This window comes from Toxorhynchites rutilus, chromosome 3 (genome assembly GCF_029784135.1).
Source record: "Toxorhynchites rutilus septentrionalis strain SRP chromosome 3, ASM2978413v1, whole genome shotgun sequence".
Taxonomy (NCBI): domain Eukaryota; kingdom Metazoa; phylum Arthropoda; class Insecta; order Diptera; family Culicidae; genus Toxorhynchites; species Toxorhynchites rutilus.
Window position 1 is genome coordinate 41,602,631 of NC_073746.1, and position 22,725 is coordinate 41,625,355.

Here is a 22,725-nt window from a genome sequence, read left to right on the forward strand (position 1 = left end):
ATCGGGGTCGATATCGACTACTTTGAGAATCCGTACCTTAGACGAATTGAGGTGGATGAAAGTTCGATGAAGCGGACGTAGCACCATCTATCATTTAAGAACGTAAATAAATGCGTTCTGTTTGAAAAACGAACGATGGTTAACATATTTGAATATTGTTTATGCAACCAAATCGTACATTAACTAAACTGGACTAAAATCCCGATTAAAAACAGGGTTAAATTTTGTGGTTATATGCATGGTTTGAAGCCAAATTTAAAACAAAATCTTTTTTTCTGTATTATAGTGACTTTCAACTCATTTGGCTGGTTCGTCACTTTTACTTCCATTTTTGGAAGAATGTCGGGAGTGAGAATTGAACTCGTGACCTTGAGCGTGAGAGGCATGGATGTTACCACTAGGCCAGATCGCCTCCTATAAAAATCTGTGCAATTCCAAGTTTGGCTAAAATGCATTTTGATGCCAAATGTCATAAAATTGCATGAAGCATAGGATGATAACTGTAAATATCGACGTTTCGTTCAATTATAAGACATTTGGCATAATTTTTTTTTAAACCCAATTTTCCCCCTTGGGTGAATTTTCGGTTTTCAAACAACTCAAATTTTAACGTCTGCGACACTAGTAAATGAAGTCTGATTGGGCTAATATTTTGCATTGGCTATTTATTTTTTGTAAATGTGTAAATCAACATTTCGCACGAAGTTCCATATGAAAAACCGAGATAACCATTTTCATTGGCACCCAAAACCATACGTTTTGCATCGTATTTAAAAAAAAAAGTCCCAGAGAGTCGAATGACGAGATGACAGTAGATTTTGAGACATTTGGCATCAAAAATAAATTCGGAACACAATTTTCATGTACCCACTTGCATATAACATGTTTCTCACACATGTGGAATACATGTTTGGTGCAGAAATGTAAACTTTCATTCATATTTGCCACCTGAGAATAAATTTCGCTTCACACTAACGGAACACGAAGCTTAATTCCGCAAACGCGAAATCCAATTGGACTAACAACAATGTCATTGTGAAACATATGGGAATTATTTTTTTACGAATTTTCTCTCAAAGCTTTTCAATATTTTTCGAACTTTTTCTCATCTTAACATTGATCTCCATTTCCTCTTTCGAACGAGGAACAATTTCGTTAGCACAAACATCGAATGGTTCTGTTCTTAATCGCGGTACTTAATCGGTCCAAAACTTCACAATAGTACGGTGATGAAACAGGCGTTCGGTGGTCAACGATTCGATAACACTGAAGAAATTCGTGACGCAGTTACATCGTACTTCAAAAAGTTGGACGCTACGCACTTCGCGCTCGGAATAGAAAAACTCGTGCCACGCTATGAAAAATGCCTCGAATGTTACGGCGATTATTTAGAAAAAAAGAAAATTAAACGTAGATTACGAAAATCACCTTATTTTTTGTCCTAACTTCATTTTTCCGCGATTTCAGAGGCACTGAAACTTATTTTTTGAACAACCCTCGTACATAAAAATATTATATCGATCGGTTGCCTTTTTTCTTTCATTTATTTCATTCAGCTGAATACGATACGAAACCATCATCTTAGAGTGCGTAGGCAGCTTCACAGCAATTAATGATCTGGCATTGATATTGTTAGATCAGACAAAAACGACAATTTCTAATTTGTATGGAATTTATTTTCTGTTAATCACTAGGGAAGAGGTACTTCTTCTTTAGAAGTCGCAAATGGTATGTAAGAATATGATTCTCATCCGATAATGCCGTATGTAATAATTTGATTCGGGCAATTTATTAGAATATTTTTGTTTATCCAATTCAAAAAATGTCAATGTCTCAGCTTCTCCCGGATTTTTTTCCTGATGAACAGAAAGTATATAAATATTACACACGAGTTTGAAAAATGCATTAAATTGAACATTTACAGCTTTGCCGAAAAAAACATATCTACTTTATTTGCTGAATTGTTTACTTGTTTCACTATTCTCACTGTTTGTATTGTAATAAATATAAATTTCCTATCTAATGGTATCTAGTATGACATATATCACAATAAAAATTTTGCGTAATATTCATTTGAAATCCCTTAATTTTTCGTTTCGTTACAATATAGAAATCAAAGACATAGTCCTACGTCCAAACATGTTTCTAGAAGACGATTTACCCCCTAAATTGTTTGAAGGTTTACCATCTGCACGAGGCGAGTGCACACTTCAAACCTAATTGCATGTAATTCCGTGCAAACTTCGAGAACACATCTTCACACGAATGAATCGCGATGCACAAGCTTCGAATACCCCAATTCCAATGTTAAGATCAATTAGAAGATATTATTGAAAGAAACTTTCTAAGTACTACAACGATTTCTGGAAGAAACAGTATTCTGTTGCCGACAATAATCGCTGTTTAAACAAAGCTCCACAGATCAGATCTATCTAAAACACATCCAAAGTATGATCCGACGACAATTGTAATGCATGATAATGCCGAAGGAGATACCATCGAGCATATTGTTCAGCCGTTCATCCCTGTCTGGAATTTATTCAAATGCGTGGAAAGAATCTTTTATCTTTCTCGACTACAAAAAAATCTACAAGAAGGATCTGTCATCTCCAGGCTCTTTAAAGTTATCGTGTTGGATTTTGTGTACCATGATGGTTGCAATAATCAGTTCGACTAAACTTCAAACTAAATCGAAAAAAATCAACGAAAAATTACAAAAGTAAAGGATTTTTCATGAAAAATAACTCATTTTCAACAAAAATTGCCACCATTTTGGTAATTTTTCCAATTTTCAAAAACTCCTATGTAACGCTTTGGGCATTGTCCTGAAGTTTCAAAATTTTCATTGGAATTCCACATTCCGTTGCTTCAGGACCGATTAAGGTACCGATTTTCAAACAGCATCTACACATCCAGCTGACAACACCGTAATAATCATTATTCGTGCACTCAAAAAATGGAAAACACATCTTCAAATATAACATAAACAATAACCAAAATACCCAAACACTTCACTTTATTCCTAACATCCGAAAAAATAATCACGAAAATTCATTCTTTTCTGACCTTCCAGACAGGGGTTCCCCCCTTATAATCTCTGAGTAATGCGAGAAGGGTAAAAAAGAATGAAACAAGATAATCACTCTTGTCAAAATTGCCGTTCCTCTGTTACGCTCTGAAAACAAACCAAAATATCACGATGAATCGTCTTGTGTCAATTGAGTCTTGATCACTACTTCAATTGATAGGGATCAAAGCAGATCTCAAAGAACAGCATGATAAGGGGCTGTCCACATACCACGTGGACAACTTCAGGGGGGGTAGGGGTTGCGAAAATGTCCACGCTTGTCCACGTTGAGGGGGGAGGGGGTTTTGATAATGTCCACGTGGATACGTTAAGTAATTTTGTCAAGTAAAACATTCAAATTAATAGTCAAAATTGAATGAGATCTGTTTTGTATTTACACGATTTTTTGAACTTCACACCCGCCCTGATTACTCAGTATTCATTAATAAAATGGAAAGCTGCCTGAGAGTGCTGCTCGGTCAAACATCCATATTTTTTCATATGATATTCTGGGGGTAACGCACATGAACTAGGATCCATCAATTCATTCCAATCGGTAATAGAGGGCCACTAAATCCGTCAGGATAAAGCCACCCAATAACACAAAGAATGTTGGATTTATTGTAGTATTAAAAATCACTTAATCACTTAAGTGCGGGTTGAATTCAGCTTTTGCTCTTGATGAAAAAACTGTTTGGTTTTTTTTTTTGAGAACTCTCAAGGATTTCTGAACATTGAAACGAACAACAAATGATTCCACGAGTGTACGGGCCGTATCTCTGGAGATCTATTTCTTGCAATGATGTTGTTTTTAATTGATGTCTGGTCATTTTTGTAATGCGCTTCTTTTGAGTTGTCTGGAATGTTCATGCTGCTACTGCTGACTAATACAAAGAAAAGATTAATCCTTGATGCACATGAATTAGTGGATTCGCTACAGATGTCGAAAATCACCGTTCATGAGAAACGAAACATCAAGAAAACGCAACAATGCATAAACTACATATTAATCCATATTACGGAACCCGATCGGATTTGACACATCACAATCCGAACGAAATAAACTTTGCATTCTGCATTTCAAGGTTGCAACATTGGCACAATCCGATAGGATTTGACGCGATCAGATTAAGGGGGATAGAGACACGAATTTCGGACGTTTCTTCGAGCTCCGAAAAAGTAAAACAAAGAATATTTTAACCATCCATTCTATCTCTATTAGTTTATCTATCATTCAACAATAAAACAAAAATTTAACGGAAAAAAATATATCCATAATTAGAAGCTGATCAAGTGAGGGGGTTCAAAAAAAAGTTGTGCCACGGCGTACACGATTCCAGCTTTTCTGGTTATCTGAAACAAACAAATCGAACAGATTCTGAATCAGTAAAGATGCCACTATCGCATGAACCTCGGACAAGTCGAAAACGTGTTTTTTTGACAAAATGGCGGAAATTTGAAGAAAAAAAATGCTGGTTAAAACATTTTTTCCAAGTTTCTTGATTTTTTTTTAAATAGTTAAGTCACGGAATTATGATTTTTTTGTAGTTTTAAAGTTCATGCGATAGAGAGATGCATACAGATTATATTAATATAAACATAGTTCGGATAAGTAGAACTTGAGATATCGTGTAAGCCAGTTTTAAAAATGCGTTTGAAGTTAATTGTTATGGCCGTACTAGATAAGATATCGCATCACTAAAATGGCTATAACTTGGTAAATAATGAAATTTTCGAAAAGTCTCTTCTATGGTATATTCTAAGAAAAAAATGTTTTTTTTTTCAAATTTCTAGACTAGAATACCCTCTTAAAGAACGCAACATTGTGCTAATTTCAAATCCGACCGGATTCCGGAATAAGGGTTTATTTTACCGAAAAACACTTGAGGGGACTTATCTCAATCTGCGATTCGTTTCATAAACACGACGAAAATACATATTTGTAGCGAATTGTGAAGGGCAAATCATTCACTGAACATTCTTGAGTTAAAAAAAATCTTAGCAAGTCAATGGAACCCCCAAACAGGTTTTCGCTTGAAGAAAGTTATGGCTGGGTCTGGTAGGACTGGAAGAAAATATGTATCATGAGCTTCTACCAAGCAACTAGTTTCGATGAATTCCAACAAGTACTGCTAGCAGCTGTACGTATTAAAATCAACGATCCAGAACGCTTCTAGGGCACTTCTAAATCTCCAGCCGCCATACTCACCAGATGGTGCATCCTCAGATTATTAACTGTTAAAAGAACTTCAACTTACGGCATAGCCTAAGTTCTGAGAGGATGGAATTCTCAAGTTGCATGAAGGATGCTGAAATATACAGGAAAAAACGGTGCATCTATGATCGAATAGATGTATGTCTACAAAAATATGGTTTTGTTTTCTACCTTAGAATCGGCACGAATTTTTCAGGACAATATTTAGCATGATTTAACAATTAAGGGTTGTAGGTCAACGGAATCATTGATCACGATGATACTGCAGATGTTTTCTTTTTACTAGATTCATTATAACCATCAGGCACTACCGAAAAAGCGAAAGTCATTAATGTTTAGACGAGAAAATTCTGTTCTCAAACAAAGTGCTTGATTTCATTGTCTGATTTTTTGAAAACTCAAACAGCCAGCCAGCTTTAATAAAAATACTCGAAAATAAATTCACAATCGATATTTTAAAATGGATATGGAGATAACGTAAATGGAATACGGAAGAAAACAATGAGCCAGGACAATTTTACCATTGATAAGGCTATATTTTTTATCAATAAAAATATGGAATAGAAAATAGAAACAAACTTGAAATGAAATTTAAGTGAAAAAAAAATAGAATTTCTTGATTTTTTCCTCAAAACCGAAGGAATGTCCACGTGGACAACAGAAGGAGGGGTATAAGGAATGTTCACCATTGTCCACGGAGGATGAGGGGGGTGTCTAAAATCATGCTTTTTCTGTCCACGTGGTATGTGGACAGCCCCTAAGACCCGTCTGGATGAAACATGCCCATACGTCAAATCAGCTCATGAGCCCGCATTGTTCCTGATGAATGTTGTCAAACTTAACTGACACGGTTTCTCACCTAGGCGGTCAACTATAATGAATCTTGTCCTGTGTACATCATTTATTGCTTGTTCATCAAAATCGCAGTTTGATGCAATGTACACTGATTAAATCACCAATCAATCCCATCGTTGCAGTAAGCTCTCAGCGCTATATCTTCACTGACCAACACAGATCGTTCCCAAAGCGGTTGATCGCAACGAATCATGTATAATTTATCTTCACATGCCTACGTGACATGGAATCTAGAGCTCAAGATGACGCTGTTAATAGCAAAACTGCGTGTGTCATGGAGATCCTTTTGAATTGTGATTGCTCGTATTAAACCATTGCAAATCATTATTTTAGTAAAGTCAATGTCATCTTTTTGTAAGAAAACATTTTGCAATTTAATCATAACATCATCATCACATTAACATTTATTACAACATCCTACTCAACAACTAACGACTCTACAACCCACCCTTACCAATGCTTATCGTGCTCGTGGTGTTGTTTCTCGACATACACTGGAACGGGCTTCTCAACATGAACTGCGTACGGTTTTGGCACTTCGACGTATTCCTTCTGAACGACCGGGTACGGCACTGGGCGGTCAATGTGGACTGGGACCTTCTTCTCGACCTCAACTGGATAGGGCACATGAACAGGCACCTTTTTCTCAACCTCTACCGGGTATGGAACTGGCCGATCAACGTGAACTGGGACTTTCTTCTCGACCTCGACCGGATATGGAACTGGGCGATCGATATGGACTGGTACCTTTTTGACAACTTCTACTGGGTATGGGACATGTACTGGAACCTTCTTTTCGACGTAAACCTTCTTTTCCACTGGGTATGGGACGGGGCGATCTACGTGAACCTTCTTCTCGACATATACTGGAACTTTCACTTCAACCGGATATGGAACTGGTCGGTCGACATGGACTGGAACCTTCTTCTCGACGATGACCTTCTTTTCTACGGGATATGGAACCTTCACTTCGACTGGGTATGGGACATGTACGGGAACCTTCTTTTCAACATGTACTGGATATGGAACTGGTCGGTCAATGTGAACAGGAACCTTCTTCTCGACGAAGATTTTCTTCTCCACTGGATATGGAACCTTCACTTCGACTGGATACGGAACGTGGACTGGAACCTTCTTCTCAACATGCACTGGGTATGGAACAGGTCGGTCAACGTGAACTGGAACTTTCTTTTCGATGTATACTTTCTTCTCGACTGGATATGGAATATGAACTGGAACCTTCTTCACAACTTCCACAGGTACAGCAACATGTTTCTCCACTTCGACTGGATAGGGTACCGGAACCTTCTTGGTGATGGTCGTGTGCAAATGTTTGACTTCGTGATGGCCGAAGTGATCGTTTTCGAATGCGCTATGTTCATGTCCTAATTCCCAGAGACCACGCTTCTCCTTCTTGGCCGATTCATCGACTGCCGCACAGGACGCAATGGCCAATGCCATCGACAACACCACGAACGCCTGTGAAGGAGATACTTTGTTAAAACACACAATTGTACAATAACGCGACGAATCAAATTACCTTCATGTTTGACGCAACCGTTAATTAAACTGCGCTCCAGTGATTTTCGGACTGCACTTCTCCGCGGCGAGCTGACCACAATCGAATGATGCTCTTGGACTGATTGCAGACCGCTTTTATTCGTCGCTTCATCCAAACTTTTTACAGTCGAGTAAATTGGAGCTGTTTCGTAAGGAACTGTTTTCATCCTTCGCTTTTTCCACTGTTTCTAAATGACTTAATATGACGGTGAAAATTTGACGAACGAAAACAAACATCATTCGCCCCGATTCGGTATGCTTTTTATCAATCGGCTGCATCACAGTTTCAGCCTATTTTAAACACTCCACCCCTCGAGCTTCGCTCCCGGCAACAGCGGAAGCGCAAGGGCAAAGGTTCAAGTGTCAACAAACGCTCCTGCTGAAGTTTCCAATCAAGAAGCTCATCACCGTCCCGGGATATGGTAAAAACGTGGGCGTGACACAGTCTACCACTCAGTATTCTACAAGGTTCCAACGGGACCCATCAAAAGTGTTACTAAAAATGTTTCAACGCGCCACGACGTCAAAGCAAACAAAAAATATCGCCCGAAATTACTTCCTTTTGCCGGGGGGAGAGGAAAAGAAATGGAGGGATCGGGAAAAAATAGGTCAACCGGAGTTAATGACGGTCTCTCTCGAATCCCGGACCGTCCTGGCAAGGGTGTGAACAATTTCGGAGCAATTTCTCCACCATCTGCGAGCGGGTGGCGTGAGCATGCTTAGCCAAATTCGAACAAATTTAGATAAGGATATAGAGGTTTTCTTTTAATTGAGTTATTTATAAATTAATGCTCCTCGGCGCGCTTTCACTTAGCCCAAAGATTGCTGCTCCAGCATGGATAGCGGATAAGGCTCCGATGGGATGGGGGATGGGGAAATAAATTTGATTTGATAGAGGCGAGCTGATTTTAATTACTGCTTTCAATTACCGCCCGCACTTTCGGGAGCCATTCCAAGATTCTTCTACGGCTCCCCTCCCCACGAACTGTATCGAATATTATTACCTTCTGCTGCAGTCTTAGCCATCGTCTTTAGGGGGGAAAACAATACGGTTCATACTCGAAGCCCTGAATAATTCAGTTGTCTAAATAGGAATTAGTTTTGTTACGAGGCAAACATAAATAGCAACACAGACGCGTTTGAACCGAAATTCTGCCGTTTTGGCCGTCGCTGGAATAAGACGCAGGGATATAAAAGATGCAGCGGATAAACAAACACACAGAACCGAAACGCTGGAGACAGTAAACAAGACGGAGAAAGAAAGGCAGAAAGAAAACAAACATCTCTGGCGGATCGATGCTGGAAATTGGTCCGAAAATGTTCCAGACTGAACAAATAGATAGGGATCAGAGTAAACAATGAATTGGATGGTTGAAATCATTAAGGAAGTTCCGAGTTGAACGTTTAAATAAAATTAAAATTAAAGAAAAGTTTAATTGAGTATAAGGAATTAATTTAATTTTACAGGGAAATAGTACTTTTTCTCTGTGAAAGTGCCCATCTTCCGTTTACTTATTGGAAATTATAAGGACTGTTCATATATTTTTTTTGAGAATTAAAAAAAATTGAGTCTGGTTTAAAAAAAGAATACATTTTTTATAGTTCTAATAGTTTTCGCGTTAGAATTTTGGTAAAAAAAACATGCAAATTTAAAAATGTCATTAAATATTATTTAAATAAAAATATTTTTCATTTGTCCAAGATAAAATGAAAAAACAGTAATCGGAGACAATATGAACTTCATTGTGTCATAAAATTGATGTTTTTGAAATGCGGTTATTAAAATATTCTATTTTCAAACTTTATTTCCATTTTTTTAGCAAAAAAATTTTTTCAGTGTATACTTTTTTCCTAAACCGCAAAACTAACATAGCCCAAGACACCATGACGATCAAATATCCCGCTTGGCGTTATGGTTCATTTTCTGGAATGATACCATTTTTGCATAAGCCCTTTTCAAAAATTAGTCGTGATCGTATTTAAAAAAAATAATACCGTAAAATGGCATCGTACCTAGTGCCGAACAAGTTGGCATAGTTTCAGCTGAATTAAAAATATGAAATCAAAATGGTTTCGTGTTGATTGGTGGATTGCCTCATGCACAAAAATATACAGTGATTGACGAAATAAAAAGCCCCCTCATTTTTTTTTCCTTTCTTTAATTTTTCTGGTTAGAATAAACAGTTAACACATCGCAGTCATTCTTGAAATCATATTGATTACGTTCTTTTTGAGTTACATTCATGTTGAACAGAGAAAAGTAAAAGTTTTGCTTGTACCCACAGTACCCACAGTGAAACTCGATATATCATTGATGAGTTTATATAGTGAGACTCCTCGATTGTATATATTTTGAGTATTTTGACGTTAACAAACAACTGGCTTGGCTCTGGAGCATTTGTTCACGTGTTCGTACTTGGTAAAGTCGAGAAAAATGGAGAATGCAGTTATTTAAAAAACGATTCGTTTGTCCATCCAACAATTGGTCGTTCGAGATGTCGAAAACGACGAATCGCACCGAGCGGTTGCCGAGAAGTACGGCATCAGCAAGGCAGCGGTTGGATAAAAAAAATCTTAAGAAGCTGAAGACGTTCGAATCGGTGGTTGATCCCGTTTTGATTCGGACAGTACCGGTTTTTCAACTATTTTAGATTGTCCCGCCTTTTTATTTATTTGTACCGTATTTTGAGCATAAAGAAAAAAAATATTGCTGTCCTGGTTCAAATTGATAAGTGATCTTTCAAAAAATTATTATCCTTGTTTGAAGAGATACTGTATCTGTAATTAAAATTACTGTTAATTTGGATGATTTTATTAGAATCTTTCATCATGAAAAGGAAGAAGTATTTTTGATTAGTGAGGTGTAAAGTGTTCTCAAAAAAATAAAGGGACTTGTGTACAAGACCGCATTCTTGACGCAGGCTGGAGGACCGGTGCCATGAAGCTGTGTTTATCTTGTGATCCCATTTTCAATTACTATCGGTTGAACATCGGGGCTTTGTCATTCGCAAATTTTTAGCAATCGATCCGTGATTACGAAACAAACAGGATTCAGTCGACATTTTGACATTCCTCGCTCAGAATCGGTCCCCTATGCTTGAAGTAATTCGAACGTGGTTAACACGCGAGACTGCCACATGAAGCATAATTTAATGGATTTCAGGATTCAAATGAACTTGATCATGTCAGTCGAGAAAGCCATTGTGAAGAAATGCTTCAGACAATTCCTCTTCACGCGAATATTCGGTATTGGGTGGCTGCCAATCCAAAGGTACCCAATGTACACTCTTCAAAGTTTACAATATACAGATGTTGAACAATTTTAGCATCTGATTTCGATTCAGTTCGTCGAATGTTGAAATGTCGACAAAAAACATTTTGTCGCAATCACTGACCTATTGTTTTCGTTATTGCCTTGTGGAGAGCGAAAACCGAAGCGCTTATAGGAGGTTTTGAAGGATAAAGGAGGTCATATCACTCATTTCAATGTTCTTTTTTGTCTTCAGTTAAGCTTATTTGAACCTTTTCTGATCTGGACACTTTTTTTTCTGGAATACAAAAACTTTCTACGTTTCTCAGTGCAACATGAATGAAAGTCAAAAAGAACATAATAAATTGGATTTTAAAAATGATTACGATGTCTCTACCATTTATTTTAACCGAATAAGATGAAAGAAATGAAAAAAAAATGAGTGGGTACTTTTTTGCCAATCATTGTACAAGAATTCACTGATATCTTCACCTACGGTCATTTAAATGATTATCCTTAAACGAATCAAAATCTGCTTTAATCTACCTGAAGGTATAATCGTGCCTTTCTCATATCTCGATTTTAAATTTTATCAGCATTTCATCAGGAGACCATCCGGGTTATACTCATGTGGCCGAAAAGACCCTTCAAAAGGTCATCCAGGAACTAGTTTTGACAAACAATAAAGTTCGATTCGATTTTCATTTTAGGAATCGGTTCTGGTCATAAAGTGGTCACACCCCTCGGAAACCTGATCCGGCGGTTCTCAGTTTTTTTTTTTGAAAAATGGTAGTTTTGTTCCTTATCGCAAAATATTAGACCCGCTGTTTTTTATTTTTTATTTATGGTGACCATTTTCATTTTAATATGGTCCGAAATATATTTTCTCCCCTTTTTTACAAAAAAGCCTTTTTTCTAAAATTCATAAATTTTTAAACTTGAAATACTGAATCGTTTGTATTTGTTTCTTATAGTTTACATGGTTTCGAGATCAAGGGAGCTACATTTTTTGTATTTTTTATTGAAAGCGAAGGTAAATAACATAACTAACAATCAGAGAGGCGTTTTTCTCATTTTTAAGTTCTGATTTTTTCAATTTAACCGATAGACCGGAAACAAATTCTTATCCAACATATTTCTTTTAAAGGGTGTGTCACATCAAATTGCATCACGGAAAAAACGCTGTAGAAATTCGCCCAGTAGACCGATCCTTTTGGAAATTTTAGACAGTAAAATAATAACTATTAAACAACTTTTGGCATTTTCTTTTTATTCATACTTCGAGCCCAAGCCCGTATGCTCGCACCTTCCTCTTTACCCCGTCCATAAGGTTCTGTACAACGTCAGGTTGTAGTTTTTTTTGAACAGGAATCCATTTTCTCTTGAAGTCAGCCTCCGATTTGACAACTTTTGGGTTCTTCCGGAGGGCCTGCTTCATAATCGCCCAATATTTCTCTATTGGGCGAAGCTCCGTCGCGTTGGGCGGGTTGATTTCCTTTGGCTTCGTTGGCTTCGTACCACTCCAACACGTCCTTTGAATAGTGGCACGAAGCGAGATCCGGCCAGAAGATGGTCGGGCCCTCGTGCTGCTTCAATAGTGGTAGTAAGCGCTTCTGTAGGCACTCCTTAAGGTAAACCTGCCCGTTTACTGTGCCGGTCATCACGAAGGGGGCGCTCCGCTTTCCGCAAGAGCAGATCGCTTGCCACACCATGTACTTTTTGGCAAACTTGGATAGTTTCTGCTTGCGAATCTCCTCCAGAACGCTGAATTTGTCCTCTGCGGAGAAGAACAACAGGCCCGGCAGCTGACGAAAGTCCGCTTTGACGTAGGTTTCGTCGTCCATTACCAGGCAATGCAGCTTCGTCAGCATTTCGGTGTACAGCTTCCGGGCTCGCGTCTTCCCCACCATGTTTTGCCTTTCGTCGCGGTTAGGAGCCTTCTGAACCTTGTATGTACGCAGGCCCTCCCGCTGCTTGGTCCGCTGGTCGAATGAACTTGACAAATTCAGCTTATTGGCGACATCCCGGACCGAACTTCTCGGATCACGTCTAAACTGCTTAACTACGCGCTTGTGATCTTTTTCACTGACGGAGCATCCATTTTTGCCGTTCTTCACCTTCCGGTCGTTGGTTAGGTTCTCGAAGTATCGTTTTAGTACTCTGCTGACCGTGGATTGGACGATTCCCAGCATCTTACCGATGTCCCGATGTGACAACTCCGGATTCTCGAAATGAGTGCGCAGGATTAATTCACGACGCTCTTTTTCGTTCGACGACATTTTTCCAAATTTACGAAAAATTGACAGTGAAGCATGGCCAACGTGATCTATACACTCTTATCTGATTATAAGCGAAAGCTGAAGATATAATTCCTAAAAATTAAATTTCGACAGCGTTTTTTCCGTGATGCAATTTGATGTGACACACCCTTTAATATATTTTTTTTTTTGAGACCGCTCCCTCCTCTGGAAGAGGGGGTAACATACAAGTGAACAAAATATTTCAACCAAACATGATAATTGAAAATTTCCGTAAAACTCTGGGAAAATGGGAAAATTCGGAAAACTGAAATCCCATATGTTCTACAATAATAGTGAGAAATATATCAATAAATCAATTTCGGGCGAGTCGAAGTTTGTCGGATCAGCTAGTTTATCATAAATAAACTAGTTTCGAAAAGCATGAATACCGCGAATGGCGGATTTGTGTAGTTATGAGTTCTGAAATTTGTGGCCCCTGAACTTGTTTCGGGCAACCGTGGAACCCTCTGGATACTCCGGAACCCGTGTACCGATTCCTATAAAACCTTCAAAAGGTTTGTTTTAAATTAAACATGTCGCGTCCAGTACGGTTCAACCGTTACATAAAAAAAATGGTTATCTGGCTGAGAAAACAAATTGTCTTTCATGACACTTTTTTGTAAAATTGATTTTTCTCACTTGTTTTCATAGTGGTTGTAACTATCTGATTATATTTTCAACTCGTAAAGAATCAGCCAGGTGTGAATTAATATGTTTAGGACCAATTAATATCGTTCTGATATGTTGAGAACATGTTTCTTCCCAATGCTTAAAAATGGACACGAAAATGTTGTTCAGAAATAGATCAGTTTTCTTGCAAATTTATAAGTGATTCGACGAGAACCATAGACGAAAAGAATCTGTAGGTGTTATATGAAAAGATTTTATTTTTTCACTTTCGTTCATTTGATATTCAAGATATTTAAATGATTGTTCTTTGAAAATGTTCATAATCAGTTCAGTTCCTTTGATCAATTTCATTCATGGCAATGTTTCTCTTTATTCATCCTTCTTGCTTTCTTCTGCCTTCTGTTACTATTTTGTTCTGTATTAAAGTCTTTTTTTTTCTTATTCTGTCCAGAGAAATATGATTTGAATTCTTGAGGCTCAAGTTGCACATGTCACTCAAAACCGACAAATCGTCGTTTTCACAGCTACATAGTTATGTCCCCGTAGAACCCGATGTTGTCACGGAAAGAATCACTTAAATTTCACATTATTTGCATCTGATACATATATCACTTTATGGTCTGTCCATCCATTTCATGACTAGTACTAGAAAAAACGGCACATTTTTGAATTACACTCTTGTCAGCCACGAAATCACCGCTTTAGTCGTCTGCCGGGAAGGCAGCGAAAACCGCATTGAATAGACCGCAGTCGTGCAATTATGCTGGATATATATATGTAGGCTAGGATCGCGGTGTTTGACAGTCGGAACAATCGGAAAACCAACCGCAGCAAAACTACGAATTGTCACGCGAAAACAATCAGCAGAACCATTACCGTTTAGCAGCGCTGCAATTTACCTTCCACCGTCGGGATGTCAATCATCAATTGGGGTTAACAAAAAAAAAACAAGAGCACATAGTGTGTAATATACGAGTAGTGTGTTGGCAGTGATGCTATTAACGAAAATCACTCTGATTTTTGCGCCGACTCTCGAGTGTCAAATGCGTGTGAAGTGCTGCAGTTCCGCGTTAGGATTTTTTTACTGAAACACAGAAACACAAGAGCAATCTGGATGGCTCTCGGTTCAATTTCCGCTTGCTGAAATTGATTCCCGATGAGATTCGCCGGCGAGAGGTGTGCTGTTGATTTGCGTAGTGCCTGAAGCAAAAAGATCAGCCGGAAAATGCTGGGACGGTGTGTCAGCGGCCAGGGATCGAACGACGATATTTCCTCGACGAAAAATCTATCACAGGTAATCCTATCAATTTATCCATCACATCTAAACAATTCTAGCAGAATGGTATCGCTCGTTTCGGGGTTTCGGTTTTTGAGCGACGAAACGCAGCCCGTCCGTTCCGTCTAATAAAAGACGCCGAATGAAAAACGACAGTTTCCCCTTCAGAAGCGATGACGACGACGCTTCTGGAGACACCCTAAAGACCACGGAAAATGAAGCTAACAAGTACACACGATCACGCGGTGAACGTTTCCATTTCCACGGCGGTTTCCTTCTCTGGAGCAATTTTTCACTCTTAGTGGCAGGAAGAATAAGAAGCCACTTCTGTGGCACATATGAAAGGTGGGAACCACGCGCCCGTGAAAGGCACCTCATTACACGAGTGCGTCGTCGTCTTTCTTGGGGATGCATCTCATTGCCAGGCGAAGAGAATTTCCCGCTTTTTAAGAAGATTATTTTTTATCTTCTCAACATATTCACACTTTTCTCCTCGCCTTCGTTTCCAGTTCATCGCACGCCATTCGACGCCTCCGTCCGACCGCCTCCCGACGACGAGCGTCTTTGCGCTGAAGACGCCAAAGCATACTTCATTATAAATGATGGAGCGTGAAGTTAGATTTTAATCAGCTCATCACCCGGCGTTTCCAATTAGGAAACGAGAGGGGAAACAGGGAGGGGACGTGAAGGAGATGGAGAGAGAGCGAGAGATTTGCAGACTCCGCCGAAGTTTCGGCGGTGTTTATTAAAAAGCGCTTTTCCTTTTCATTGAGGTTGTTGTTTCTGAACCAAGCGGCGAACGACGCGACGCGATTTGATGTGACGAGATTAAACCGAGCCGATGTACCGTTCGGTGGGGCTCCTTTTTAACACATTATTTTTTATAGTTTTCTAACAGAAATATTTTCTTGATATTTGATTAAATACGTTTGTTTTGACAGGCTCATTGCCATTATGGACAAAACATTTTCAACCAACAATACACAACCATAAGCTGTCCATATACGATAAGTAAATAGAGAGAGAACATTTAAAACAAGAGTCAGTTGGTGGATGTCTGATTATATTGTTTGAATAGTTTTACTGATTATATATTTGGCGATCTAACGCAAAGATTAAACGATCTGTGATACATCTGGATTTTGTTTTTGAACTAAGAAAATGATGATGAAAGAAATCACGTATATTTTACATCCGGACAGGGTTGTCACATTTGATTCTGTAAAATTTTCTCCAAAAATCTGTATATCTGTATTTTCAGCCAAAAATCTGTATCGGGAAGTTAAGGGAAAAAAAGTCACAGGAGGGTTGTGTGCGAGACACGACCGCATAGTTGACGTAGGATTCCGTTAGGCTATCTGTTGATATGTTGATATGTTCGCAGAATTACATCGTTAAAAAGGGTCGTTTTGTTTGGTTGTTGGGTATTGTTTGTTCACTCCACCAGTGTTTACCGAGTGATGATGACAGAAGGATGGTAAACAGTCGTTGGATGGTGCGTATCAGATAAAAGATACCGGAATGAAACGAGATATGATGAAAACCGCACTCTGTGATCCTAGATGAGATTCCTCCTTTGTTATGTATGGATGAAATAAAGAAAAAAAAACTCTCGAATGTAATATAAGATAATTATCGATACCGAACACAATTATCAATTTTTCTCATCAGTAAAAACATGTTACTTTAATATAGAGAAAACATATTTGAAATGGAAAACGTAATTGTCTTTTATAACTTTTACTTTCTGAGTGTTTATTCAACCCAATGCGAATTTTAATTGGACTAATAGTACCTATTACTATATGTAGAGCATACGGGAAATCACTTTTTCTAATATTTCTTCACTTTTCTAATTTTTTTCGCCGTATAAACTTTCCTTGGATGAAAATGAACACAACAAAACAGCTTAAACCAAACGACCCGTTCTCGAGCGCGAATACACCTTGGTTTTTATTTATGAAAATTTCAATAAATCGTTTCATATATCAAGTGATTTTCAACACAACTGCTACCATATATAATTTTACACTTACACTTGTGCTAAATTTTTCACAATACACGATCGATCATTGATATGAAATTTCACGAAGCAACTATCATTAAAGTTCCAAATTTAAATTTTATTTGCTAGAATTAATCGTATCACTCAACTTACTTGCAATATAAAAATGCCCCCGACTTGCATATATTTGCAATGCCGATTTCCCCCAGGTAGCTTGGTTTTGATGTCTCTGTTAGGGAACACATTTCGGTAGGAACAAAAGCTTCCCCTACATCCATGAATTTGCAATACCGATTTCCCCCAGGCAGCTTAGTTTTGATGTCTCTGTTATTGACCCGCCGCATGTGTCGTCTATTCGACCAATCAGAAGTGGGTATTTCCGTTAGGATAGGGATTGGGATTTTTCAATTGTTCGATAGTTATTTGCATGACATATGACTTTTTTTTATTATTTATGGGTTGTTAAAGTCATGTCAATGCAACAAGATAAGTTATAGAAAAGTTTTTCGCCTCTGAATTGTATGATGTTTTGACATGGTTTTGTTGAACTTTGCCTTCAAGTTTTCCGTCAACTTTATCCTTGACAATCCCCCTTGAGACGATACATAGTTCTTCGCTTTGCAAATATAATCCATAATTGTGGGAGCCAACCTTTTTCCAGACTTTGTTTTGTTGGCACTGTGAAGCAAAAATATTTGCTCAACATATGCTTATGAATGTTATCAGAAAACGACCTTAGCAATGGATACAAAATAGCTGCTTCCAATACTTTTCCAGCTTCTTCTGCATCAATACTAACGTGAACATTATCAGGCTTCTTCAGAGAATCTTCAAAATCTTTCACATTAAGGTCAGCATCAGCGAATCGTTGTACGTAGCTCTCCAAACATAAGTTACTCAACATGATCAACAATAACAGTCTTCTCTCATTATAAATAGTTAGTTTAAGCTCTTCAAATTGCTCAAGATTTCGCTTAATAACTGCCTCCAGCGAAATCCATCTCGTTGCGTTGCGTTCAGTTTTTTTTTCTATAAACTAAGGTATCTATGTATGCATTGTATTAAATTTAATATTTAAAATAGAATTTTGAAAAAACCTTTAAATTATGTATTTTTGTTGAAAATCTGTAATTCCGTATATACAGATTCTTATCTTAATTTTGGCGGATAGAAAATTCTGTATATGTGACAACCCTGCTTCCGTGTTTTCCAAAGTAGTTCTCACATGTAGGAACCATGCATTTTTCAACATGCTTCTGTTGGTGCCTTCGAATTTCTTTTTTTTTTTTTTTTGATAGCCTATATATACAGTGCGAGAAATTCCTATAAGCGCACATGTACATTCTGGCTGTAAGATTAACTAGATATATATATTTCCAAAATATTTTCATGGGATTTAAATGACCTTCGAACATCAAGTTTATCTTGCCAAGAAAAGTCCCAATCCTATTCTCAACAGTTATTCAGAATGAGAAAAACGTGTTTTCAAGGTAGAAATTCTTATAAGCGCACATCAGACTTTATTCTCAAAGAACGATTTATACATGAAAATGACAGCATTCAATATTTGGTTGGTTTACCATTTTTCAGAATAGTTTCATAGACACGGTTTGGCATTGACTCAATCAGATTATCCAACATTTCATGTAGAATTTTATTCCACTCATCCCTTACACATCTCTCCAACTCAATTGCAAATTGCAAATTGCCGTCCACCACTGTAGACTCGCCTTGCCAGGATTCCCCAGAGATTCTCGATGGGATTGAGATCCGGGCTACAAGCTGGCCAGTCCATAACCTGAATGTTTCTTTCGGTAAACCATGACAATGATTTCTTGCTTACGTGAATGGCAGCATTATCCTGCTGGAAGATGAATTTGTCGTCCATAATGTCTTCTGTAAATGGCACCAAAACACTGTCCAGTAGCTCTACATAGTTGTCGGAGTTCATCCTTGTCGAAATAGTGGCGATAGGAGTCTTCCCTTTTCTTGAAAACGCAGCCCACACCATGAGACTTCCACCACCAAAATTCCTGCTCAACTTCACTTCGAGATTTTTTCGTAGATCATGCAAATAATACGCGCAGCAGTCGGGACCATCAAGATTGAACTTTTTCTCGTCGGAAAAGATCACTTCATCCCACTCTGCCTTCCAATCCATGTGTTGTTTAGCGAAATCCAATCTTGCTTTAATGTGCCTTGGGGTGAGGTTTGGTTTCTTTGCCTTCTTCGTGTAAACCAGATGTCCAGATCCTCGCAAAATTTGGGAAACACGTCGTTTGGATATGGGATAGGGTCCAGTTCTTGCTTTATTTCCGAAACATTAAATTTTCCAGTCTCCCCAAGCTGAATGATGCGGTTCCGGTCGCGGTTTGAAATTTTGCAGTTACCTTTATTCTTCCTTCTGATGCCATATTTTGGGCCCTTCTTGAAAAAATTCCGGACCACTGTTTCTCCTCTATCGATCCTCTTTGCTATCTCCCGGTTGCTTAAACCAATATCCTTCAATTCGGTTATTAATCTCCGCCTCAGTTTCGTTCAAGAACTTTCCTTTCGGCATCGTGCTTCAAATTCAATTGCGCTACTTCACTGCTTAGCTGATTGTGGTTAACTCGTTCTCACGTTACAACCTTACCAGGATGTGTTGAAAAATGGCCAAGATATTTACATATTGGTGGGAAAATATTTAAAATGCCAGTTGCGCTTATGAGAATTTCGCACCATAATTTTAAAAATGTTTTAGTAAAAAAATATGTTTGCACCAATGATTACTTAAACAACAAAGTTAGTACACATTTAGTCATTAAGAAATCTCTATGAAAAAAGGAATGGTTTTATCTACTATATATCTAGAATTTTCAGAAAATCCAGGTGCGCTTATAGAATTTTTCCCCACTGTATATATACTTTTCACACTGGAAAAGCTGAGACGAAAAAATGTTATATATGAAATTGCGGAGAATTAAATTTCTTCCAAATCCATCGCAATAAGATAATCTTTTATGGTTATAACATTCTAATTTATGGGAAAAACTACAAACCTTCTATAAACTCATATAAACACAAAATTTGAAACCATCATCACTTTCACCGCAGCGCTGCCTGGGTGTAGATTTGTACGTTAGATCGCCAATAGGCGATTCATAAGTGAACAAAAAAGATCCAATCGTTTGGAGTACGCAATGAAGTAATTAAACCTGCCTTTTGTGGATCTACAACAAAATCAACTCATCAAGTCTTTTTGTACTACTATGATCCTAAGCATATAAATTGAAGCTTATTACCGACGTTTTGGCTGAGAAAAAAACTAAATTTACAGAATCATCTTCCTTGAGGTTTCGATTTGAACCCCATTGAACATCTCTGGTATGAAACTGGACGAAAAGTTCAACCGAAGCGGGGTTCGAACAGAAGACCATTAATGAAGGCGATTCAAGCTGCATGGGATACTATTCGTCCAGATACTACACATAGAGCAGAAGTGATCAAATACGAAGTAGTTTTCACCACACTTTAATCATCAAGAATCAATTATACTTTACTGGTTTTCAATACTTCGTTGCGAATGACTTGCTTTATCAAGGCATAGACTGGATCAAATTGTCAATAAAGTATTGTGGATTCGATTGTGTCAATGGCGATAGGTCGAATTGGGGACAATACGGAGTGTTTGATCACGGAACGGGATAGAGAATATATAATTTTTTCAAAGAGACCACATTAATTGTTGAAAAACCACATTATTTCGTTGATTTGCATCGAAAAGGATCATACGGGATCTTACACTAACATTACCGAACTTTACGAGTTGATGCGTGCGGAATCTTTTATGGGCTCTGGAATTTCTAAAATATTTACTTTCTGGATTATCCCCTCAGTATCAGGCAATTATTCATATTTGTGAAACCAACAAGACAATGTTCATTTTGCTGAAAAGAGAAACGGAGGTGTATTAGCGTAGGGTTTCCGATATTTTCTGGACCGGCGGAGTTTCCTTTGCTATCGTGCTATCGGCCAGGGCTTGGTTCAGCTCTGCTATGGAGTATGGTAATGCCAATCGGCGATGTCACCTGATGGTAACTTTTACTGGAAATTTCAGAAATATCAGTAGTCTAGATCGTCAAGGCACAAGAAAAAGATGTGTTGCAGAAATACCCTGGCACGAGTCTCATTGAGTAATTTTTTAATTTTTATGTTTCACTAGCTGACCCAGCAAACTTCGTCCCGCCCACAATTGCTTTTCTGATTTATATAATTTCGAACACTCACGTTCCCCGAGAATTATTTCTCTGTACTCGATCTATATTCGCAGTATATAATTTCTTTTTTGACAAATACACTTTACGCAGACTGAGACACTTCGATTCTGATACTGATTGTTCAAATCCGTTGCTCCGTTCTTGAGTTAAATCGTGAGGAACGGACACCAAATCATTTTTATTTATATAGATATACAAAACTTGCCAAAAAATGAATTTCCAACTTTTCGAATGGTTTTCCTAATTTTCTTAGCATATAAACCTGACACAGACTGAGACACTTCAATTCTGATACTGACTGTTCAAATCCGTTGCGCCGTTCTTGAGTTGAATCGTGCGGAACAGACACCTAATCAATTTTATTTCTATAGATTTCAAACATTATTCCGCAAATGAATACCAGGCCATCCCGGGATCCCGGGGAACGAAATAACGAATTATATTGCAGTATCGGGCTGTCAAGTGCCGCTCCTTACAAACTGCAGATGACACTAAAAAATGAGTGTAACCAATATATGGGGCCAAGAATGGTACAAAAGGCGGCGCGATGGAACCCGAGAATTCCGCTTACGTAATATCAGAAGATTTCTTGGAGCACCGTGATCAGGAAGTAATATCCAGACTAAGATATTCGGAATTCGCCTACAACATGGACAAAAGCAGGGGTGACTTCCGAACCCAGTGCAAGCTATGTCGTTTCCACCAGTCAGTAGAACACGTCATATGCCAGTGTTCCCAGTTTGTAGGGCCAAGAGCACTGTATGGGATCCCTAAAAGCATCATGGAAGCCTTTAGTAGCGACGCATCTACAATTGCGGCGGTGATAGTTTACTTAACACATTCGCCGCCCAACGCGAACCGGCTGTGTTTCTTGCAGGGACCAACTTGCGGATAAATTATTAAATACAACATGATTTAGCGATATTTTTTTCTAATTTGAACACGAACTGACAACAATAACTCATGTCAATATCATATAATATGGGTTTTTTATGAAACAGCAGTACAAACCATCCGAAATGTAAATTAATAAAAAGTAAAAAAAATACAAATTATATTTTAATGGTTTTGATTTTATGATTATTCTATATATTTTTATTTAGGTGCCTATTCCCTTTCAAAATCCAATTTAATTTGAAAAAGGGAAGTATCGCCCATATCTGGGTGATAAGAAGACGAACGTCTTAAGAGACATAAACATGTATAACCAGACATAATTCAGAACCAACCGAATAAAAATGCAGTCTAAGAATGGAAGGAAACATGCATCGACGCGAGATACTTCAAAAGAAACGAGAGCGGAACCGG

General features: G+C 38.1%; 2 protein-coding genes across 6 annotated transcripts in view; one reads left to right on the top strand and one right to left on the bottom strand.

Annotated features, from left to right (window-relative positions):
* Positions 1-22,725, top strand: part of LOC129778241 (protein sickie) — a 475,861-nt gene that overhangs the window by 115,129 nt on the left and 338,007 nt on the right. The window contains exon 1 of one of the 5 annotated variants that reach the window (XM_055785020.1): positions 14,655-15,171. The exons of the other annotated variants lie outside the window; for them this stretch is intronic. Within the exon in view, the coding sequence (XP_055640995.1) occupies positions 15,103-15,171 (69 nt within the window). The 5' untranslated portion in view covers positions 14,655-15,102. Of the gene's footprint in view, positions 1-14,654; positions 15,172-22,725 lie in introns of those variants that run through there. 5 annotated transcript variants of the gene reach the window in all.
* Positions 6,565-7,769, bottom strand: LOC129778245 (mantle protein-like). The gene is made up of 2 exons (XM_055785023.1): positions 7,678-7,769; positions 6,565-7,616 (listed from the first exon to the last, which is right to left on the bottom strand). Exons 1-2 carry the CDS (start codon positions 7,681-7,683, stop codon positions 6,588-6,590), a joined length of 1,035 nt encoding a protein of 344 aa, XP_055640998.1. The 5' UTR covers positions 7,684-7,769; the 3' UTR covers positions 6,565-6,587.